Source organism: Garra rufa, chromosome 7 (assembly GCF_049309525.1).
Source record: "Garra rufa chromosome 7, GarRuf1.0, whole genome shotgun sequence".
In the NCBI taxonomy this organism is placed as follows: Eukaryota; Metazoa; Chordata; class Actinopteri; order Cypriniformes; family Cyprinidae; genus Garra; species Garra rufa.
The window spans coordinates 39146027-39170597 of record NC_133367.1 but is presented as its reverse complement, the minus strand read 5'-3'; the positions used below and the strand labels follow the sequence as shown (position 1 = coordinate 39170597).

The following is a 24571-nucleotide window of genomic DNA, read 5'->3' as shown; positions in this document are numbered from 1 at the left end:
TACATAGTAATACTAATTAGATATTACACACTAATAATATAATAATAATAATGATGATGCACTTGATATTTTAATTCTACATAGTAATAATAATTAATTAGATATTACACACTAATAATATACTACTACTACTACTACTACTAATAATAATAATAATAATAGTAATAATACTGTAGTTGTTATTTTCATTCTTCATGTTGCTTGAGAGTAATAATAATTAATTAGATATTACACTTTAATAATATTATAGTTTAATAATAATAATTATTATGATTTTGTTGTTTGATAGTAATAATTAAGTAGATATTACACACTAATAATATATTATTGACCAAACAAACACCACCACCAACAATAACAACAACATGAAAGCCAATTTAACAACTGTACAATGATATTAATCAACGCTGTTCGAATCTGTGTGTTTACGTCATGTCTGACATCCCTAAAACCTCCAGAGTCACAGAGAAAAATAGAGAGAGAGAGAGAGAGAGAGAGAGAGAGAGAGAGAGAGAGAGAGAGAGAGAGAGAGAGAGAGAGAGAGAGAGAGAGAGAGAGCTCTATTGTCATGTCGTACACTAATGCTTGGTAATCCTCAGTACAGGCTTACATAAAGGGCTCTGTCAGATCTCATAGTGTCTCTGTGTGAGGAGAGCAGTGCATTCAAGCCTCTTCTGCCTGATCATTATTCACATCGGCTTCATAGGCCTTTGCTTGGGTTACTTAAAAGTGCTCTTTGATATTTGTCAATTAATCTGAGATAACAAAATTGTGAAAAGCTTCCTTTTGCATTTCACAGGGAGGGCAAAGACAAATAGACAATTAAACATTAATTTCTCAATTTCCATGCTACTGACCTTATAGACCAATAGCCCCACCTACAATTCACGCCATTGGTTGAGCCAGAAGAGGACACACCTCATTTGTGTAAAACAAGCACAGGAACTTCATTCCAAATCATTCATAAAACTATTCCTACATTGTTGAATATCCGATTCATCAATTCATTCTGCTCACGATGAACATTTATGAAACACACGTTTGATAGTCTATGCAAGAAAGTTTACAAACTATTCTTAAAACTCAATCATTGTGAATTTAAATAGCATGTTTGATAGTTTATGGAAGAACTTTTATGACCAATTCATAAAACTCAATTATTACACATTTATGAAGCGCATGTTTGGTAGTTTACACAAGAAAGTTTGCGTAACAAAATTTATGAAGAATTAAAAAAAAAACTCAAATATTGTGAATTTATGAAGGTCATGTTTGATAGTTTATGCAAGAAAGTTTACAAACATTTCATTAAATTCAATTATTGTGAATCTGATGCGTGTTTAATAGTTTATGCAAGAGAGTTTACAAACAATTCATGAAACTGAATTATTGCAAATTTATAAAGCATGTGTTTGATAGTTTACACAAGAAAGTGTACAAACAATTCATAAAACGCAATTATTGCAAATTAGGAAAATAAATTGTCAACTTTATAATGTTAACAATTAAAATATGCGTGACTCGTGTCTGAAGAATACATAGAAAAACTACATGAAATGGCCGGTGTCTACGTATGACGTCACCGCGACGCGCACGTCGCTGCCGCTGCGTCACTACCGGGCGACCATAACATAAAAGGGTGCCAGTGCAACACAATACATCTTCGTCGTCTTTAGCTTCTCTTTGTCTAGGAGTGCATGTATTCTCTCACCGGAGGCCTGCGTGTGACCGAGCTGTGAGGGGAGAACGCAAGCAAGATTAGCTCTTGAGAGAGTAAAATGCAATCAGTGCATTCATTGCTTGGTTGTAACGAGAGGCACGCACTCATACCCACTTGCACGACTCTCAGCTATGTGGGTGTGGTGAATTACAGCACGTTCAGCTCCCGAGGGAACTAATGGGCTCATCGCGAAAACGAATTCGCAAAGGAGGGAGGTGAGTTTCTCTGTTCCTCATTTTGCATGAGTGTGTTTGCCTCTTGCGGCATTAACAAACGCATTCGCGGCGTCGCCAGCGGCTCCTTGCTTGCTTTATTCCTGAGGGAATTTGGCGCTTGGGTGGAGTATGTGCTGCGCGTCGCGATTGTGGAGTTAGTTAACCGCCAAAAAGGGTGGATCTCCTGAGACTAGTTCAGCCATGATTATGGCAGAACAGTCTTATTAACTGCCGCTGTCTGAGGCTAGCTGTGCGTTAATTCTCCCCCCTTTAGGGTCTGGAGGCTTTCGGTCAGTTTTCACCTCGGTTGGTCCTTCCTACACACAGATATCTAAGGATGCTTTTAAGAGGACTAACCAGAGGTCTTTCACTGATCTGTTAGTTTTCCCAGGCTCACTGGCCTTTCTGGATTTATGTGGCTATGGACTAGGTAGATCACTGCCTTTAAGTCCTTCATTCCATGAAGGTCCAGGTCTGAGCCCCAACAACACGAGCTCCCTGCACGCTACCTTCCGGATTTTAACTCCTTAAACAGGGTGTGTTTAAGTTTGAGTTAAATGCAGGTCCCTTATGGGTGAGTATGATCCATTTTTCTTTTAATAAAAGAAAAAGGAGCTTCATACTGTCTCAGGCCTGTGTGTTGTGTTTTTGCTTCTCAGAGAAAAATATGACGAGTCTACAACGGATGCTCCCCCTCTGATCCTACGGATTATGGTTACGGCAGTGTTCGTCCTCTCCACGCCACAGGTCGTAAACCACCCTTACAGCATATGTTAGACATAGGACTTATGTCCTCTTCAAGGTAAGCTCCCTTTCAAGGTAAGTTTCTTTCTTGGGATTGCCCTTGGCATGTTTAACGCTGTCCTTTGCAGGCCTGTTCTGATAATCTTCCAGACCCTCTCTGTGTACTCCAGATCCTGGAGTGATCTCATCAGCTGAAGGTTCTTTCCAGCACCTCCTGAGTTTTCTCTCCAAGGAGCAATTTCTCAGTCCTCCAGTTCCTGCTCCGGGGAATTTATGTCCTGTTGAGACAGGAACATAAGTCCACCTAGACAGGGGTCTGTCGATCCCCGTTAGCCCGAGGGCAGGGTCGGTTCGACCTAAGTAGTACTCCCCTTTCCGCGGAAAGGGTTTTATTCAGAGTACCGCCTTTCGCTGACAAAGGCAGGTTTTCCTCTCGGTCATCTGGGTTAGAAGCCTGTCCCTCTTGTCCAGGCTGATTCTCACTCTTCAGGGCTCATGCACGAGCTGGGCTCTCCCCTTTCCGAGGAAAGGGTCCCTAATGAGCGCCCCCTTGGCTGGATGGGCGTTCCTCCCTGGCCTTCAGGGTTAGGAGTCTGTCCTCATGACTTACAGGAGCTTTACCATAGGTCTGCGTACGAGAATCCCTTTCGTGTCTTCTCCTAAGTGAACCACAGGATTCCCCTGGACCCTGTTTAGGTGACCTAGAGGAACTTCCTCTTTTAGCCTCTTGTTTCCATGGAAACAGAGCTTCTCTAACCTGTTGAGACAGGAGTTTGCTTAAATGGAGTACCAGCAGGCCACCCCCTTTAATAATATGCCTGAGGGCGGGGGAAGTGCTCGCTGCAGACTCGGAACAACTAAAGGATGCTTCCTTTTCTGCGGAAAAGGTTTAATTTGAGCACCACCTGGTGACCAACTTTCCAATGATGGGTTTAGGACTCTAGTTCACTAATGTGAACGCTCCCCTTTCTGCGGAAAGGGTTTTACTAACTGAGCGTCACTCTGTGACTCTTCTCAAGCCACCTCATTTTAACCTGAGGGCTGGGGTAATGCTTGGTGTAGAATCTACACCCAAGTTGATGGATGCTCCCCTCTCTGTGAAAAGGGCTTGAGCATCTTTCGATGTCTAAACACCTTGAAAGCTGGCACCTTAGGGTCTATTCTCGTTCCTCAGGCCTCATTTCACTACCCTTTTCGAGAAAAGGTTTTACGAAGTGTCAAACCGTTAGGACGTTTTTTCCCCCTGGTCTCAGGGCTAGGAAGCTGTCCTCATGGTTAATTCTGGAGCTCCCAGAATTCTTCAAGGCACCCAGTGCTCCCCTTTCTGAGGAAAGGGTCCTTTAGAGCATAAGAACTCACGTTCCTCCCGGTGCGCAGGGTTTTTGGAACTGACCTTATAGCTCCCCTACTGTCTAGGGTTCCCTTCAGAGCACCATCCTCGGGCGGAAAGTCTTCCTCCCTTCTTAGGGTTGGGAGTCTACCCTGGGTAGACTATTGAGAGTAACTAACCTTCTACAAGGACATTGGTGTGCCCCTTTCTCAAGGGTTCTCTAAAACACAGCACCACTCCTTGGTGGCCAAGTTTTCCAGGAGCTTGACCTTCATACTTCAGGTTTTTACTCTCCAGCCTTGTAATCTGGACGTATGCTCCCCTCTCTGAAGGGTAACAGTGTGAGCTTTCGCTCCTGTCGGGCTATGCAGCTCCCCTTCTTTGTAAGGGTCCTCTACGAGCGCCAACCCACCTTCATGGGATTGCCTACCCTTTACAGGCTGTGTGGACCGGGCCGTGCACGCTCCCCCTTCTCATTAAGGGTTCCCTGTGAGCAGTGCCCCTTCTGGAGGGCGATCCTCCCTGTGGATCAGGGTTAGGAATTTGTCCTCTACTATCGTCCACTATTACAAGATGGTCTCAGCTCCATGGTTATCTCTGTTGACAGATAGCTTGCGAGCTTCTGTCTGGAGTAGGGTGCAGCATTGCTCCCCTCATCTGAGGGTTATCCCCTTCTTCCGTCTCTTTAGACAGCACGGAGCTGGTAGTGAAACCCCCTGGGAAAATACTCTCCTTAAATCAGATCATTTCGGTAAGTGTCCCACGCTACGCCTGGGCATCTTTCATAAAATCCACAAGAGTGGTAAGTGCACATACATCTGGGACACTTCTATAAAATCCACATGTGTGGTAAGTTCCCACCGAGCTATGGGTTCTTCCTTAAACCCTTTATGGTATGGGTCACGCGTCTTCACCTCGTTCCTATTTATTGGAGTTGGCTTACAACCCCGGTCCCCTGGGTTCAACTCTTTAGATATCACTGTTGATGTCTACCGACCATCCACTATCAGGGCACGCCACTACTAGTGGCCCTTTGTTGAACGGACCCAGGACAGGTTTGCTGCCCTCATATGGGAGCCAGTTCCTGAGGGAACTAGGCCCTATGTTGCAGTAGGTCCTTGTTCTGACAAGTCTAAGTCCCCATTGAAACTTAGCCATTTCCCCCAGAAGGAATTACTCTATTCCAAGCCTAAGAGCTGTGCCCTGGGTTCTTACCCAGTCCAAGTAAGTGGGTAACAGTTCAGGCCTTTGGCCGTGGGGGATAACGTTTTGACAGCCGTCACCACGTCCTAGTAGGGGCAATTCCTTTCAGAATTGTTGCTTAGTGCTCGCTGTCATAACATGCACTCCCCTCAGCATGGCAGCATGGGTACATCCGTTCCCCAAAGCGCCCTCTAGAGGACGCAGTGAGAGTTCCCTTCAAAAAGGAACGTCTCTAGGTTACATTTGTAACCTCGGTTCCCTGAGAACAGGGAACGAGACATTGCGTCCTCTAGACTCTTCGCCATGCTTTGGACGATAAGCTTCAGACTTTGAAGATGTATTGTGTTGCACTGGCGCCCTTTTATGTTATGGTCACCCGGTAGTGACGCAGCGGCAGCGACGTGCACATCACGGTGACGTCATACGCTGTCGCCGGCCATTTCATGTAGTTTTTCTATGTATTCTTCAGACACGAGTCACGTTGCGGCGTTCCCCAAAGCGCCCTCTAGAGGACACAGTGACCCTGTTCTCAGGGAACCGAGATTACATACGTAACCTAGAGACGTTTTATCAGTTGTCCATAAACTTTCTTGCATAAACTATTAAATGTTCATCAGACTCACAATAATTGAATTTTATGAAATGTTTGTAAACTGTCTTGCATTAACTCATAAATTCACATTTTTTTTAATTATTCATCAATTTTTTTCCATAAACTGTCAAATGTACACTTCATAAATTCCTAATACTTGAGTTTTATGAATTGTTCGTAAACTTTCTTGTCTAAACTACCTAACATGTGCTTCATAAATGTGTAATAATTGTTATTTATGGATTGATCATAAAAGTTCTTGTGCGAAATACCAAACATGCTACTTAAATTCACAATGATGAGTTTTAAGAATAGTTTGTAAACTTTCACGCATAAACTATCCAATGTGCGCTTCAGAAATTCATCATAGTTGAGTTTTAAGAATAGATTGTAAACTTTATTGCATAAACTATCAAATGAGTTTCATAAATTTACAATAATTGAGTTTTATCAGTTGTTTGTAACCTTTCTTGCATAAACTATCAAACGTGCACTTCATAAGTTTTCAATAATTGATTTTTATGAATTATTTGTCAACACTCACATAAATGAAAGCAATAAGCCCCAAGAAGCCATGGTTTACTGTGAATTTATAACAGCTAAGGGGCACTGTTAGGCACAACGTGAAGTGGGGTGTCTAAAACCCCCTTAGCTGTTATAAATTCACTGTAAACCATGGCTTCACAGGGCTTATTGCTTTTATAAAATGGTTATTCCATATACATAGTAAGGTTTCACAAAATAAAACAGAGGAAATAAAGTAAAAATTCTTAATACTTGAGTTTCACGAATTGTTTGTAAACTTTCTTGCATAAACTATCAAACATATTCTCTTATTTTTCTTAAACGTTTTAGCATAAACTGTCACACGTTTCCAAAATTTGCAATAATTGAGTTTTATGAATTGTTCGTAAACTTCACTGCATAAAACTGTCAAACATGTGCTTCAAAAATTAACAATAATTGAGTTTTATAAGTTGTTCTTAAACATTTTTGCATTAACTTAAAAAAATCGTTATAATTGAGTTTTATTGAGTTTGTAAACTTTATTGTGTAAACTATCGAAGATGTTATTTATAAATTCACAATAATTGAGTTGTTCATAAACTTTCTTGCATAAACTATTCAATGTATGCAAATTCACAATAATTGAGTTTCATGAAATGTTTGTAAATATTCTTGCATAAACTATCAAACATCTGCTTCATAAATTCGCAATACTAAAATTTTATGAATATTTTTCGTAAACTTCACTGCATAATAATTGAGTTTTATAAGTTGTTCCTAAACTTTTTTGCATAGACTGTCAAACATGTTTCAGAAATTTGTAATAGTTGACTTTTATGAATTGTTTGTAAACTTTATTGCGTAAACTCAAATCCGCACTTTAATAACAGCAATAACAGTTTTATGAGTTGTTCATAAACTTTTTTTTGCATAAACTGTCAAACATTTTTCAAAAATTCACTATAATTGAGCTTTATGAATTGTTCGTAAACTTTCTTGCATAAACTATTAAACATGTGCGTCAAATTCACAGTAATTGAGTTTTATGAAATGTTTGTAAACGTTCTTACATCTGCATTAACTATCAAACATCCGCTTCATAAATTTGCAATAATTGAGTTTTATGGGTTGTTCGTAAACTTCTTGCATAAACTGTCAGACATGCGTTTCAAAAATTCACTATAACTGAGTTTTATAAATTGTTTGTAAACTTTCTTGCGTAAACTATCAAACGTGCACTTAGTAAATTTGCAATAATTGAGTTTTATGAATAGTTTGTAAACTATCAAACACGCACATCATAAATTCACAATAATTGAGTTTTATGGATTGCTTGTAAACTTTCTTGCATAAACTATCAAACGTAAACTATCAAATAATTGTTTTATGAATTGTTTGTAAACTTCCTTGTGTAAACTATTAAAAAAGTGGTTTATAAATTCACAATACTTATGTTTTATGAATTGTTCGTAAACTTCCTTCCATAAACTATCAACACGTGCTTTATAAATTCCTAATACTCGAGTTTTAAGAATTTTTCATAAACTTTTTTGCATAAATGATCAAATGTAAACTTTCAAATAATTGTTTTATGAATTGTTGGTAAACTTTCATGCATAAACTATTAAACATGTGCTTCATAAATTCACAATACTTGAGCTTTATGAATTGTTCGCAAACTATAAAATACATGTTTCATAAATTTGCAATACTTTAGTTTTATCAATTGTTTGTAACCTTTTGTACACTTCATAAGTTTGCAATAGGTGATTTTTATGAATTGTTCGTCAACTCTCTTATAAACAATTAAATATTATAAACAATTAAATATTCACTTAATACTTTTAATGAGTTTAATGAGCTGTTTGTAAACTTTCTTGCATTAAACTATTAAACTATTAAATTTAAAATAATTGATTTTTATGAATTATTTGTCAACTCTCTCATAAACAATGAAATATTTACTTTACAAATACTTAATACTTGAGTTGTTTGTAAATTTTCTTGCATAAACTAATAAACGTGCGTCAAATTCACAAAAATTTAGTTTTATGAATAGTTTGTAAACTTTCTTGTGTAAACTGTCAAACATTGTAACGGGTGTTTTGGGTTTTGTTTTGGGTTTTTGTTTCATGTTCATGTTTTCATGTCTTTTATTATGTAATAATATCATGCTGTTGTGTCTTGCTTCCCTTGCCCTCGTGTATTCCTGCCATTGGTCCCTGAGTTCCATGTGTCATATCCTCATTGGTTGCTATGTGCTATTCCTTGTTTTTCATTGGTTGGTTTCTGTCATGTGATCTCATTGTCTGGTATAAATAGGCCTTGTGCTTCATTGGTTCCCTGTCGCGTATTGAAGTTGTATCCGCTGTAGGTGAGTGTCAAGTCTGTTTCCAAGTCAAGTGAAGTCTCGTCTCTGTTTGGATTATCGTTTGTTTATTTGGGTTTATGGATTACGCTTCACTGTAAATAAACTGCACTTGGGTTTATCAGCACATCTCGCCTCTCAGTGGACTATATTGTTACAAACATGTGCTTTATAAATTTGAAATATTTGAGTTTTATGAATTGATCATAAACTTTCCTGCACAAATATCAAACCTGTGCTTCATAAATTCGCAATAATTGAGTTTTATGAATTGTTCATAGTATTTCTTGCGTAAACTTCATAAATTTGTGATCATCGTTTACGCTTGTTCCATGAATTGTTCACAAGCATGCAATACATAAATTGCCAAATATGTGATTTATGAATTTGTTCTGCATGTTTTATTAATCATTTTTACCAGTTCTTATTCAATGATTATACAATTCATAAAATGTTTGATAAATTTGTTCGGCTTTTGATTAATCAATAATTGCTAAAGCATTTTTACATAAACCATTGTACTGTTTACAAACAATTTGCACAGAAACGCATCTACTAGTGGCCTGTTTACAAAACAAACAAACAAACAAACAAAACTACATATGTTTGAAATATTGGACAAAATGCACTCAAACTGTCTCACTAGATGAAGCAAACATGGTTCCATCACTGAAAGTACTATAATCCTGCCTCTCAAGTGATGTTTGCTATTGCAGCATAGACAAACTGCATCTCCTGCCCACAGCAGAGTGGAGATGAAGGATCTGGTCAGTACTCACCACATACAGCTGCTTCCACAGGACAGACCACTCCTGCAGTGTAGAGGTGACCTCTGTAATGATGGGGTCTTCCAGCGGGACCACTGTCTCATATTGCCTGCACAGAAACAACAAACATGAACTAGAAGTTAGTTCAATCACCTTTCAAAAGTAGGTAGAAGTAATGAATGAAATTAAATAAACAGATACGTTTATTTTTTCAAACAAACTTTTGTGAAATAATTTCAAGTTCCCATTTTGGTAGCAAATATGATACAACTGAGGGAAAGAGCTTTGATAAAACATTTCATACAGGGACTTTAAAACAACAGAGTACTGTATGCACAGCTATCATCATATAGCACTAAATTGTCCTGCTTCATCTTCCTGCTGTCGCATTAGCTCTTCCTGTCTATTCATCTCTCCATGTTGCTGTACATCCATCAGCCCTCATTGTCCTTCCTCTGTCCTTCTCTGACTTGCGGTGGTAACAAATTGATCTCTTTGTTCTGCTTTATCATCACATGTGTCCAAAGTAACAGCTTTTAGAGTCATTTTCTCCTTGTTTTCTGAATTCTGATGAGACACTATAATTCGATCCCAGGCACAGGCTGGTCATGGAGTGCAGCGCTCCCTTCCTGAGATTTATAACTGAAGCTAAGCAGCAGAAACATATCATCATAGCTATTTACATAAGTCTTAAAGCAATGATTCTTAGACTTTTTCAGGTGGTGGAGAACTTTACTGGGGACCACCTAACACCCAAATATGGAGAAGCCTACGTTAGATAACTTACCTACATTTAGAAATTAGCCTTTGAATGAAATGTTTAAATGTTTGGGGTCAGTGTGAGAAAAAATGAATCACGGTTTCCAAAAAATATGAAGCAGAAACTGTTTTCAACATCTACTGACATCTTGTATGTGTAGCTTCAAGTGTTGAACACAACTTGTGGGATCTGCTCTAGCATGCCGCTGGCTTCACACAATAAAAAGGTGTTTGCGCATGTGCCTGTGTGTTGAGGAAAGACTGTAAAGTTCTGCATGCGGTGTCGTGAAAACATCAAAAGCTAAAACAAACAGAAGAAGCTGTCGCCCTCGACAGTCCCTGATGTGCAGTTTTCCCACGTGTTTTTCAGCAGCGAGATCCCACTGGGAAGGACGGCCCAGAGTTTCTCTGCTCTCTTTTTTGCTCACGGTTTCCCATTCTCTCCATCTTTATACTGCAACACCTTAAACATTAACAATCAGTGTGTCACCGAATCACTGAATCTGATTCAAACCTGTCAAACCTTTAAAGGGAACTTTGGGAATTAAGTCTTGTATAGCTTAATATAGCATAAATTATATCTCCCATGAAAAAAACATGAAAGATTTACCTTATTTAAAAAAAAAATCCACATTATTTTGGACTATGGGGGGGGCGCCATTATTTCAATGATGTGAAATGGTTGCACTCGGTGAGCTACCGATGCTACCTGTTGCTATTTTTACCGCAACACAACTTAAAATACACAACTCGGAAAGTAAAATACTGATAAGAAGCCACATTGTGCGGCTTTTGGTTGTCAAGTGCAACAAAGAGAAGCAATGTAAGTCTTCACTGCTTTTCCTAGTGATAAGAAGAGGAGAAAATAATAGGAAAATGTCTGTGGATGAATAAAACTTCCTAAAGACCTGCATCTTTGTTCTTTCCACTTTAGCCCTGATGCCTTTGAGGCTTTTAGTCAACCACAGCTACTGTATTGTTTGACAACTTTCAAATGTAAACAATCAAACATGCGCTTCATAAATACGTAATACTTGAGTTTTATAAATTGTTTAAAAAAAGTCCTTGTGTAACTATTAAACACGCTTTATAAATTCACAATTGAGTTTTATGAATTGTTTGTAAACTTTGTTCTGTAAATTATCAAACACACTGTGAATTCATTTATTGTGAATTCACAATAATTGAATTTAATGAGTTGTTTGTAAACTTTCTTGCGTAAACTTTTAAAATTGTGCTTCATAAATTTGCAATAATTGAGTTTAACGAATTGTTTGTAAACATTCTTCCATAAACTATCAAACACATGCTTCAGAAATTTGCAATAATTGAGTTTTATGAATTGTAAAGCTTCTTGCATAAACTATCAAACGTGTGCATTATAAGTTCTGTAACGCCAGGCCAGCAGAGGGAGCCCTCACTCAGTACAGACTGTCACTGCTCCCTCTGCTGCTTCTCTGGTTACCTCCTGTTTGGCAGCCATATAAAGAAGGCCATGCCAAACAAGAGGTTGCGAAGTATTGTTTTGCTCTTGCGGACTCAAGGAAAGGAAAGGAAAGGAGGAAAGGAAAGGAAGGAAAGAAAGGAAAGAAAGCGTTTTTCCTTGTTTCCATTGCCTTGATGTTTTTTTTCCATTGCCCTTGCCCTTGTTTTATTTTGTTTCCTAGTCTTAGCCATAGTCTTGCCTAGTTTCATAGTTTAGTTTTATTTGTTACTTTGGACTGCCCTCTTGTATTTTGACCCTCGCCTGTCTTATCGGATTACGCCTTTGTCTTGCCCTGGATGTTCCCGTTTGCTGATGTTTGACCCTGCCTATTCTGACCACGATCTGTACAATAAAGCTTGCGTTTGGATCTATTGACGCTGTCGTCGAGTCCCCGTTTGTAACATAATACTTTGCCCCTACAAGGATCCGGCAGCTTTTGTGGAGTCATCCAGTCCCAGCATGAGGTCAGCGGCCAAGTTAATGCGTCTCAAACAAGGTGAGCGGTCTATTGAGGTGTATGTTATGGACAATCTTCAATGTGCTTCATACATTTGCAATAATTGATTTTTATGAATTGTTAATCAACTATCTTGTAATCAATTGTTTGTCAACTTTCTTGCTTAAACGTGTCAAATTTGCAAAAATTTAGTTTTATGAATAGTTCGTAAACCTTCTTGCATAAACTATCAAACATGTGCTTTATAAGTTTACAATTATTGAGTTTTATGAATTGTTCATAAACTTTTTCTCATAAACAATCGAACATTCACTTTACAAATTCACAATTATTGAATTTTCCTGAACCTTTCTAGTGTAAACTGTCAAATGTGAGCTTGATAAATTCGCAACAACTACGTTTTATGAATTGTCCATAACATTTGCAATAATTGATTTTTATGAATTGTTTGTCAACTATATCTTAAACAACCGAACATTCGCTTCATAAATTCTTAATACTTGAGTTTGATCAATTGATTGTAAACTTTCTTGCTTAAACGCGTGTCAAATTTGCAAAAATAGAGTTTTATGAATTGTTTGCATCCTTTCTTGCGTAAACTATAAAACGTGTGCTTCATACATTTGGAATAATGGATTTTTATGAATTGTTCATCAACTATCTTTTAAGCAATCAAACACTTGCTTTATAAATTCTTAATACTTGAGTTTAATCAATTGTTTGCAACCTTTCTTGCGTAACTATCAAATGTGAGCTTCATTTGCAATAATTGATTCTTATGAATTGTTCATCAACTATCTCGTAAACAATCAAACATTTGCTTCATAAGTTCTTAATACTTGAGTTTAATCATTTGTTTGTAAACTTCCTTGCTTAAACATGTCAAATTTGTAAAAATTGAGTTTAAAGAATTGTTTGCAACCTTGCATAAACTATCAAATGTGTGCTTCATACATTTGCAATAATTGATTTTTATGAAATGTCGTAACCCTTCTTGTGTAAACTGTCAAACGTGGGTTTCATAAATTCACAATTATTAAGTTTTATGAATTACTTGTAATCTTTCTTGCGATAATTGATTTGCAATACATTTTCAGTCAAAGTGCAACAAAGAGAAACAAAGTCTTCACTTCTTTTCCTAGCGATAAAAAGAAGAGAAAAGAATGGGAAAATGTCTGTGGATAAATAAAACTTCCTAAAGACCTGCGTCTTTGTTCTCTCCAGTTTAGCCCTGATGCCTTCGAGTTTTATGAATTGTTCATAAACTTTCTTCCATAAACTATCAAACACATGCTTCAGAAATTAGCAATAATTGAGTTTTATGAATTGTTTGTAAACTTTCTTGCATAAACTATCAAATGTGTGATTCATAAGTACACAATAATTGAATTTTATGAAGTGTTCATAAACTTTTTTGAATAAACTATCAAACACACACTTTTTAAAAACACACGCTTTATAAAATCACAAGAATTTCTTGCATAAACTGTCAAACGTGCATTTCATAAATTAGCAATTAATGCGTTTTATAAATTGTCTATAACCTTTCTTGTGTAAACTGTAAAACGTGCATTTCATAAAATCACAAAATTTGAGTTTGATGAATTGTTTGCAACCTTTCTTATGTAAACTATCAAGTGCACTTCATACTTTAGCAATAATTGATTTTCATGAATTGTTTGTCAACTATCTATTTAAACAATCGAACATTCGCTTCATAAACTCTTAATACTTGAGTTTGATCAACTGATTGTAAACTTTCTTGCTTAAACGTGTCAAATTTGCAAAAACTTAGTTTTATGAATTGTTTGTAACCTTTCTTGCGTAAACTATCAAACGTGCGCTTTGTACATTTGCAATAATTGATTTTTATGAATTGTTCATCAACCATCTCGTAAACAATCGAACACTTGCTTTATAAATTCTTAATACTTGAGTTTAATGAATTGTTTGTAAACTTTCTTGCTTAAACGTGTGTCAGATTCACAGTAATTGAGTTTTATGAATCGTTAATAAACTTTCTTGTGTAAACTGTCAAATGTGCATTTCATAAATTCGCAATTATTAAGTTTTATAAATTGCTTGTAACCTTTCTTGCGATAATTGATTTTGCAATACATTTTCTGTCGAAGTGCAACAAAGAGAAGCATTGTAAGTCTTCACTGCTTTTCCTAGCGATAAGAAGAGAAGAAAAGAATGGAAAGATGCCTTTCTAAAAATCCACATCTTTGTTCTCTCCACTTTAGCCCTGATGCCTTTGAGAGTTTTAGCAGACCACAGCTACTGAAAGAGCTTACAAATGGCAGAGACAAGAAACGCTAGATGCCATCCTGGCAGGATGTGAACATGTCGACGCTTGTCATGACGCCGCAGCAACTAAAGGAGTTCCTCAGCGTGGATCGCATTCGATATCAACGGGCGTTTAGAAAAAACAATGGTACGGCATTTCATTAAAGCCTACCCTGATATCCATTTTTTGACTTGTGTTACAGCAAAAATAGCAGCAGGTAGCGCAAGTAGCTGATCCCCCATAGTCCAAAATATGTATAAAAGAATGTGGATTTTTAAAAAAACATTAATATTTCATGGGTTTTCTACTTCATATTTCAGTAAGAGACATTATCTACATTATATTAAGTCATACAAGTCTTAATACCCGGGGTTTCCTTTAAAACCAACAGTCTTTGCACAAGACAACATTCAGCTATTTTATCTACAGGATTAACAAAATATGCTAACAAATTAAGATGATACCATCTGGTGATTTAAAACACAGTAATGCAGTGTTTGGGAGAAACTTACTAAAATGAGCCTAATTTTTCATCAATTAGCAGTGTTGCGCAACCAAAAGCTACTGTGTTGGATTTAATGTCATATTGTGTTATGCAAACAGATTTATTGTTTCTTTCCTCAGTTTGCACCACAAAAAGGTCTCTAAATCATGAGATAGTTGCTTTACTGTAGTTTTGTATCTATTTTTTTGTATCTATTTTGTTTGTAGCTTGTACTTCTAGTTTCGTCAAAAGGTTAGTTTCGACTCCAGACAGTAGGAGACTACTTTAAAACTTCACAATTTACAAAATTGGACAAACTGAATATAAGAAGTGTTTGAATCACCAGAAGCTAATGGTCTCACACCACACCAAGATCTGTAGCAAATATTTGATAGAGACAAAAAGATGAAACCTCAGCCTTTCAGGCAAGTGACGAAACTCATGAGCCAGCAGGAGAGGAGAAAGGGAATAACAGGATTGAGATAAATGAATAAATAAAACATTGCTCCTTCATCCATCTCTCTCCCTGTCACCTTTCCCCGTCCAAACCATTTGTTCTCTATTGAGGAAGCAGCTTGACATAATTCAATACAAAGACACTTACCCCCTGTTCGTGACGACAGCCTTCTTCAAGTGAACGTAGCCGGCTGGGAAGATCCCCTGCGAAACAAAAGAGAAGAACGTTACATCTCTGCTTCTGCGACTGTAAGCCTCCATGAAGACAGCGAATGGGCGAGCAAGTGGACACATCTCTGGGAATCTGAGTAAGCAGGAGATGATTCCAGCAGCCCTGCTGGACGCTGATCATGTCGTAATCTTTGCTTGTTGTGTTCATATTGCTCGAGGCTGAATCAACCTCAGGAAGTTCTCGGATCCTCAACTAGATGTGTCAAAGCCTAAGAAGTCCCTCTGGAGAAGAGAAGTTGTTTTGCTCTGACTGCTCATACTTGATCAGTGTCGAGAGTGTAGTGGAAATAAGGACAGTTGAATATTAACCAAGTTAAAGAGCATTGAATGCAAAATTCACTTTTACATGGTTTGCATATAAATGTGCTCCTCAGTGAAAAATACATTGTTTTGTGGCTCTTTATTGTGTCATGACAGATCGCTATAGTGCCTCAGTTCAAGTAGCATGTGAACCGATCATCTCTTTCTCTTTACTAGTTGTAGCATGAAATAAACATGAATGAACATCAGAAGGTATCTTGTTTTAACTTCGGAAAGACGTCAACACACACCATTTTCAAGTTAAAGTTGTTGGTTTGTTTGTCAGACAAAATGTCAGATTTGCCATTATGATTGGTCAGATCACCTGTCAATTAAACTCCCAGCGAAGGGTCAATTGTTCACATTTAGTACAAGCTATAAAATTAATGTGAAAAGTTTAGATAATCTGGAAGAATTGAATGAGAAATGTGTAAATTCACATTCAGGTCTCTGAATTTAGATTTTTGGAAATTTGTGGAAATCTGACCACAGTTTGCGACATCAAAATCTGTTCTGAAACTAATGAGCGGACTTGAGATTGTCTTTTAACCAACGTCTTTTTTAGGACAAAATCTGAGAATCGAGAGACTTCAGAAGAAGTCTCCAAACTCTTAAAAATAAAGGTGCTTTTGAAAGGTTCTTCATAGTGATGCCATAGAAGAACCATTTTTGGTTCCGCAAAGAACCATTCAGTCAAAGGTTCTTTAAAGAACCATCTCTTTCTTATCTTTTTATAATCTGAAGAACCTTCTTTCGCCACAAAGAACCTTTTGTGAAACAGAAAGGTTCTTTAGATATTAAAGGTTCTTTATGGAACCATTTAGACAAAAAAGATTCCTCTATAGCATGGTGAACAATGTTCCCTCTAATTTTTCATGTGTCTGAGCAAACACAAAAACTCCCTGATCGGTCGCTTGGACCACTGTGAGCAACATCAGACGTGTGCATTGTGGTCACGGAAGCATCGCATCTATGCAAGTCTTGTGGTTTATTAAAAGGCGTTATTTTCCTCCCTGTATTTAATATACAGGACTAGCATTTTGTGCACTGTTATGTCTGTGCTCTCATCTACAATCAGGGTGTGCCATGGTGCATTTTTAACTTTACACATCGTCTCATTCTGCACTATTTGTTTAATTGAATTCACAAACTCAAAGGCATAATTTTTGCTTCGCCAGCTTTCTGGTATACTCCCATACTTTGCCATGTGATCGTGAATTTGTTGATGGCTAGTAGAATATTGTCGATGAGAACTTTAACTTGCTCGGGTCGGATTTCTTTACAAGTGAGAGCTCGTTCCTGTTCTCTCGGTCTTTGGCACTCTCCCCCAACAATGTACCGATCCCCATTCCCATTTTACATCTTCTTACAATTTCAACCGCTTTCAAATGACTTTTGTGCTGAATGTGACGCTTGAGGTAGTCCAGCTTCCATTCTGTCCACACTTTTCCCACCGAAAACTCGCTTGCTATTTTGTCTTCGCAACATGTTTTGCAGAGCAGACCTTTCTCGCTCGAAAAAGAAAAAATCCCAGTTTCACCGTTTTTTCTTCTGTTTGTACATATTCTTCTGACAGCCATTCCATCTTAAAAGAATTGCATTTCTTTTTTACTTTGGTTTGGTGAGAAGATTTGCCACTGCCAGTTCGTTTTGCCTTTCTTTATAAAGGGTCAATATAAGCAGCACTTTGCATCGTCCACATCGCTTTGCTAGCTAAAACACCTGTGGCGGCACATAAGGACGCTGTCATAGCCTGTCAGCATTGATTGGCTGTGTAAATACGTACTGTATTTGAATCGCATCATTGGCTGGAGCAGCCAGTCACCGGTCACTCACTGACTCACACTGCAAAATAGCACAGAATGAATTGTTATGTGTTTATTTTATTTTCATTTCAGGTTGGATTTTTTTTTTTTTTTTTTGTGCGCCATTGAATTATTTTTTTTTGTGCGCGGAGACCGTGTCAGCAGTGGGCAATTGCGCACGCGTGCAGCTTAGAGGGAACAGTGATGGTGAAGCACCTTTATTTTTAAGAGTGCAGTTGCTTTTCATTTATTATCATTGCTGTCTAGGAGAAACATCTCAGATGTACTGTACGCACTCATAAAGAGATCTCACTTGGGATTTAGTCTTACATCTTGAACTCCATGAACTACATTAACTATCTGCCTTGAACTACATTAACTTGATGACTGAACAATTCAACACATGCTTGATTATTTACCAGAAAACGAGTCACTCTTCACACCGCCTCAATCAATATTTGCAATTGAGAAGAACACTTTCACATCTCAAGAGCAATTTATTTCATTTCAGTCAAACGGCGCAAATCTCTCAACTTTAAAACTGATCAATTGGAGGGATTTAGGGCGTCTAAAAAAACAATTAATTGTACAAGTGGCTTTAGAAGAATGAAGCAGGCGGATACAGAGTTTAGCACAAAGCAAGAACATCCCACACAAACATCTCAGCTGAAGAATCCAGATGGTGGAACTTCTTGCCACATACAGTTGTTGCCTAATTGTCTTCGCTGTTCGCTTTCAAAGGTCAGATTAATTAGTAATTGAGGACACCAAATGCTCTGGAACAAACCTCCATCTGCTGGAGGAAGGATTCCATGTGCATGGATGACAAACCAACATATGTTAGTATTCATGAGATGGGCGGTCACTCGCTAATCGCCGCTTTCAGTCATACATGACGACCTCCTGTTGTTCGAGGAGAGCTCTTTTCATGCTGCTGCTGATGGGAATCAATTAGAAACATTTGAAAAATCCACACGCTCATTAATTAAAAGCCAAATCGTATTTAAGCAGTGCCTTGCAAAAGTATTCATACCCCTTAATTTTCTTCACATTTTGTTTTGTTGCAGCATTATGTTAAACTGCTTTAAATTACTTTTTTTCCCACATCAATCTATCTCATACACCATAATAGTACAAAGCACAAAACAGGTTTGTAACAACTTTGCAAATTTATTAGAAATAAAAAACTGAAAAGATCCCGTTGCATAAGTATTCATACCCTTTTCTGGGACACCCAAATTTAGCTCAGGAGCATTCATATTGCTTCTAGATGTTACGAGTTAAACTGTGGAAAATTCATTTGAATGAGTATGATTTAGAAAGGCACACACCTCTCAGAAAAGGTCTAACAGCTGAAAATGCATATCAGAGCAAAAACCTAATGTTTTTAAAAGTCCTGAGGTCAAGATAACTGGCTGTAGAGCTCAGTGACAGACTTGCGTTAAGGCAATGATCTAGGGAAGAGTTCAGAAAAAAATCTGCTGCATCGAAGGTTCACAGAAGCATGTAGCCTCCATTTTCCATAATGGAAGACGATTGGAACAACTAGGACTCTAGAAAATGTCTGCCAGCCCCCATCCAAGCTGACAGAGCTTGAGAGGTGAAAAGGTGAGGCAAAGAATGGCAGATAATTGCCAAATGCAGATGTGCAAAGCTTGTCACATCAGACCCAAAAAGTCTTGGAGATGTGCTTCAACTATGTACTGAGTTAAGGGTATGAATACTTATGCAATGTACTTATTTCAGTGTTTTATTTTTAATAAATTTGTAAAATTTGCAAATCTGGTTTTTGCTTTGTCATGATTATGGTGTATGGAGTGTAAATTGATGTGGGGAAAAAATAATTTTAAGCAGTTTAACATAATGCTGCAACAAAACAAAATGTAAAAAAATGAAGGGGTATGAATACTTTTGCAAGGCACTGTACAAATTGGAAATATGTCCGGATTTCACCACAAAAAGATTATTTACAAAAATGACTACCATAAAACTTTACTGTATTTATTTATAATCTTATAAAAGAGATAATATTTTGTTGCACTATGGTAATGACGATTCCCTAAAATGTGCTTCATTGTCATTTAAAATGAATTTAAAAATGATCATTGACGTAGTACAACAAATATAACACATTATACTTCATTATGGTAATGACAGTCAAATGAAGTCAAATAAAATGTCCTTCATTGTTATTAAAAAAATATATTAAATTGACAAAATGTAGTACAATTATAATTAATGTATAATTATGTTACATTATAATTTTTTCACATACAAGGGATGAGATTTAGTTGCATTATGGTAATGACAGTTGTGTAAAATCTTCTTATTTAATTATTTATTTACACATAAAAGTGAAAAAAGTTGCCTTACAGTAACAACAGCTGCATAAAATGTGCTTCCTTGTAATAAAAATGATTTATTAAATGATAAATTATAAATTGCAGTTTAACAATTACTACCACGATACTGTACAATTTAATTTATTTTTTACACAAACTTTTTACAAAGTAATGAGATTAAATTGCTTTATGATAACAACATTTGTGTAAAATGTGATTAATTGTCATCAAACTAAATTAAAAATAATAAAAGACAGCACAACCATTATAATCTTGTTACTTTAAAACATATTATTATTTTATATTTTTATTTCACATAAAAGTAATGCGATTCAGTTGTATTATTTAAAATAAATAAATAAATAATAAAAATAAAGAAAAAAGCCAGTTTGACAATTAAAGCCATAAAAATACATTAAAATGTATTTGTTTGTTTGTTGTGTGTGTTTCACATAAAAGTGATGAGATTTGGTGGCATTATGGTAATGACAGTTGTGTAAAATGTTCCTAACTGTCATAAAAATAATAGAAATAAAAATCATAAAACCAGTACAACAATTATAACCATGATACTTTGAACATTCATTCATTCATTCATTCATTCATTCATTCATTCATTCATTTATTTATTTATTTCATATAAAACTGATGAGATTTGGTGGCATTATGGTAATGACAGTTGTGTAAAATGTTCTTAACTGGCATACAAAAAATAATTCAATAAAAATAAAAATCATAAAACAGTACAACAATTATCACCATAAAACTATTTGTTTGTTTGTTTGTTTGTGTGTTTATTTATTTATTTATTTTCACATAAAGGTGATGAGATTTATTTGCATTATGGTAGTGACAGTTGTGTAAAATGTTTCTAACTTTCATGAAAAAAAAAAATAAATCATAAAAGCCACTACAACAATTAATAACCATGATACTTTAAAATTGTTTTTTTAATTATTCATTAATTTTTCACATAAAACTGATGCGATTTTGTTCCCTTGCCTAAATGACAGCTGTGTAAAATGTGATTCATTGTCATAAAGTTTATTTAAAAAATTATACATTTTAAAAGGCAGTACAGCAATTATAACCATGGCACTTTATAATTGAAAAAATATGTATTTATATTTTCACATAAATGCAATGAAATTCTGTTGCAATATGACAGTTGACATATAATGACAGTTAAAAATGGACTACACTGTCATAAAAAAAATCTTTAAACAGTATCTAATTAATTTAATTTAATTCTAATATTAATATTATCTAATATTAATTTTAAAAATATAATAGTATAATATGGCCTAAATATGTTCTTTATAGGTTTTATGTGATTTAATTTTAATGCCAAAAAAGTACTTCGTAAATCAAAACAGGAAACAGAAACTTAACAAAAAGAGGAACAAAAAAAAAAGAAAAACCTGAAGATAACTCTTTGGTTTGATCAATAATTCAAGCTGAAGGCGTGGTGTGTGGCATTTCCAATCTGCGTATGAATCACACACTGATCCACAAAAGGACTCTAGCATTGTCATTCTGTCCCGCGTTCAGCATCCATTTTAGAGGCGGATAATAAAGCCGCTCTATATGAGCTGAACTGAGAGGAGAGATGTTATTGTAGGCCTGAGGCGGCACAGATGTGTGAGTGTACACATCATCTCCATCTGTTGAAACTCATGTTATCTGTGTGTCTGCCAGAAGCATACAGTTATTTTATTATTTGTATCCTGAGCACCAGATCTGGGTGATGGTAATAAAGTAGCATGTGTCATGAGGAACAGAAGCGATGACAGCTGAGTCAGCAAGGTTTGTTTTAAAGAACAGTGAGAAAACTTGATTTGAAACAGTTAAATTATACAAAAGATTCAATAATATAATATAATCCACTGTTTCACTGTGCTTTTCCATGTAGTAAGTTGGAAATTCAAGCCATCCAGCTTTTAATAAGGCTTGGAAAAGTGAAATTTATATCTATATCAGCATGTGAGCAGTTCTTCATCGTAATCTTTACTTGACAGGGTTCTAAAAACCTAGCATCCAGCTAGCGCCCAAATCCAAACTAGTAAACCACTGGAATAAACCTCTGGCACAGACTCCACAAAAATAAAATTACAGTCATGAAAAACTAAAGATTTCTCTTGATATCTCCTAGCAGACTAATGACTCACAGAAACAAAATCAGTCACATTAAATAAAACCGAACAAACAAACACACTCCATGTTTGCAGCGTGTGAGTTTCTGTAATGCACTTTGAAGTTTTTCCTCAAATCCTCAAAGTGAGACTTAACTTTCAATTATTAAATGTTTTATGAAAGATTTCACACAATATTAAATAAAAATACATTTTCAAAGAATAAAAGTAAAAAAAAAAAAAGCCATCCTGATGCAACAAAAGGTTAAGCAAACATTCTTTTAAGAAAATTGACTTGAGAAGCAAAACTTTGTAAAATAATAACACTCGTTTTCAGACAATATATCCTGAGCTGTTTGCAGTGGGAGGGATATTCTTAAGCAAGCATCTGATTGGACAAAAACCTGAAAAGGATGAGTCATCAATATTATTTGTTTGTTTCTCAGATTAGAGGAACTGTCAATTTTAAGTGCTAAGAGTGATTATCTCAACATTTTGGTGTACACTAGCATAAATTAGCTAATGTTTTGGTGGTTTAACCATTGTGAAAAAGAAGTGCATTTTAAGTCATGCCAAGCCCGCCGCTGCTCCACGGTCAAACTTGTCAATCACCCTAGACCAGAGTCAAGAGATGGCTTCAGCCCCAGACCGGAGTCGCGAGATGGCTCTAGATGTGCTCTAGCCCCAGACCACAGTCGTGAGATGGCTCTAGCCCCTGACCCTAGTAAAGAGAGAGACTCTGTTCCCGCCACCAGCCCAGAGAGGGCTCCTGATCCTATGTTCAGCCCAGAAAGGGCTTCTGATCCCATGTCCAGCCCAAGTCAAATCAAGAAAGAGACTCTATTGCAGAGTATAGAATAGAGAGGGTTGCTATTCCCACAGCCAGCCCAGAGTGGGCCCCTGTTTCCAAGTCCAGCCTAGTGAGGGCTCCTGTTCCTACACCTGGCCACATCAGATCACGAATTTCCCCTCAAGGAATTTTTTTTTTTTTGGAGGGGCTATAGGGATCTGGCCATAGGCGCCATACCGAGTGCTGGGGCCAAGGCCACGGAGGCTACTACGCCATGGCTCCCTGGACTCCCTATTCCACCATGGTCTCCTGAACTGCCTGCTCCGCCCTGGAGGCCTTCCCTGTCTCTGTAATACACCAGCCTCCAGTAGACTTCAAACAATTCGTTCAGATGGCTGATTTATTCAAGAATCAATTTATTCAAGGGCTCCTATTCCCACATTCGGCCCAGAGAGGGCTCCTGATCCCAAGTCACACTGAGAGGGCTATAGGGATCTTGCCATAGGGGCCATGCCAAGTGCTGGGACCAAGGCCAAGGCCATGGAAGCTGCTCCCTAGGCTCCCTGCTCGGCCCTGATTCCCTGGACTGCCTGTTCCACCATGGCACCCTGAGTTCCCTGCTCCGCAATGGTCCCCAGAGCTCCCTGCTCCGCCATGGCTCCCCGAGCTTCCTGCTCCGCCATGGCTTCCCAAGCTCCCTGCTCCATTATGGCTCCCTGAGCTCCCTGCTCCGCCTTGGTTCCCCAGGATCTCTGCTCCGCCATAGCTCCCCAGACTGCCTGCTCTGCCATGGCCCCCTGAACTACCTGATCCGCCCTGGAGGCCTTCCCTGTCTCTGTCCTGCAGCAACCTCCAGTAAACCGCCAATAGGTGGCAGCAAGTTACTGTCTTAATGAATGAGTCATTGAGTCATGCCTTCAAACGATTTATTCAGATGACTGATTTATTCAAGAATGAAGCAAGTGCCTCAAGTGACTCAAATGATTAATGTTTCAGAATCGAAACGCCGCCGTGTGTGCGTGACTGAGATGCGACTGTCTGCTGTGATCTTTATTTTGAATTATTTTTTGTTACCAAATCGAGCAAAAAGAGTCAACACAGACAATATTGTACACACTAATTGTAACTAATTGTACATTAACTAATTGTTTGTATAAAACCTATGTCAAATTTCTGGTTTTCAGGAAAACTGCACTCTCTTGGTTGTGTCATGTTGCTTAACTAGGATATATGTTATACTACATTTTAACTACATTTTTACCACAGTGTGTTTCTTCTGTGTGCAGTTGTGTTCATTTATGTGATTTCTCCACAACATTGTCTCACACACAGACAGGCTGCACGATCCTCAACTGGCGTGATCTTGTTACTGTCAATACATTATCCATTATCAATTGCCGTTTACACCAAATGTAATAAATCAGAATCATTCTCACCGAAAGTTTATATATATACAGTACAGACCAAAAGTTTGGACAACACCTTCTCATTCAAATGAATTGATTTTTACTCTACATTTGTGCAGTTTTCAGTGGGTTAGTGATATTTTTTAAATATATATAAATTAATAAATACATATTTTAAATGGGTTTT

At 37.1% G+C, this 24571-nt stretch overlaps 2 protein-coding genes across 2 annotated transcripts in view; one reads left to right on the top strand and one right to left on the bottom strand.

Moving 5' to 3' along the window:
• Window positions 1-24571, top strand: part of LOC141338412 (poly(rC)-binding protein 4-like) — a 405056-nt gene that overhangs the window by 263834 nt on the left and 116651 nt on the right. The window lies entirely within an intron of this gene.
• dock3 (dedicator of cytokinesis 3) overlaps window positions 1-24571 on the bottom strand; it is a 244681-nt gene that overhangs the window by 164910 nt on the left and 55200 nt on the right. Inside the window, exons 5-6 of the mRNA XM_073844512.1 lie at window positions 15527-15582; window positions 9459-9555 (exon numbers count right to left, since the gene is read on the bottom strand). Of these exons, the coding sequence (XP_073700613.1) occupies window positions 9459-9555; window positions 15527-15582 (153 nt within the window). The remainder of the gene's footprint in view (window positions 1-9458; window positions 9556-15526; window positions 15583-24571) is intronic.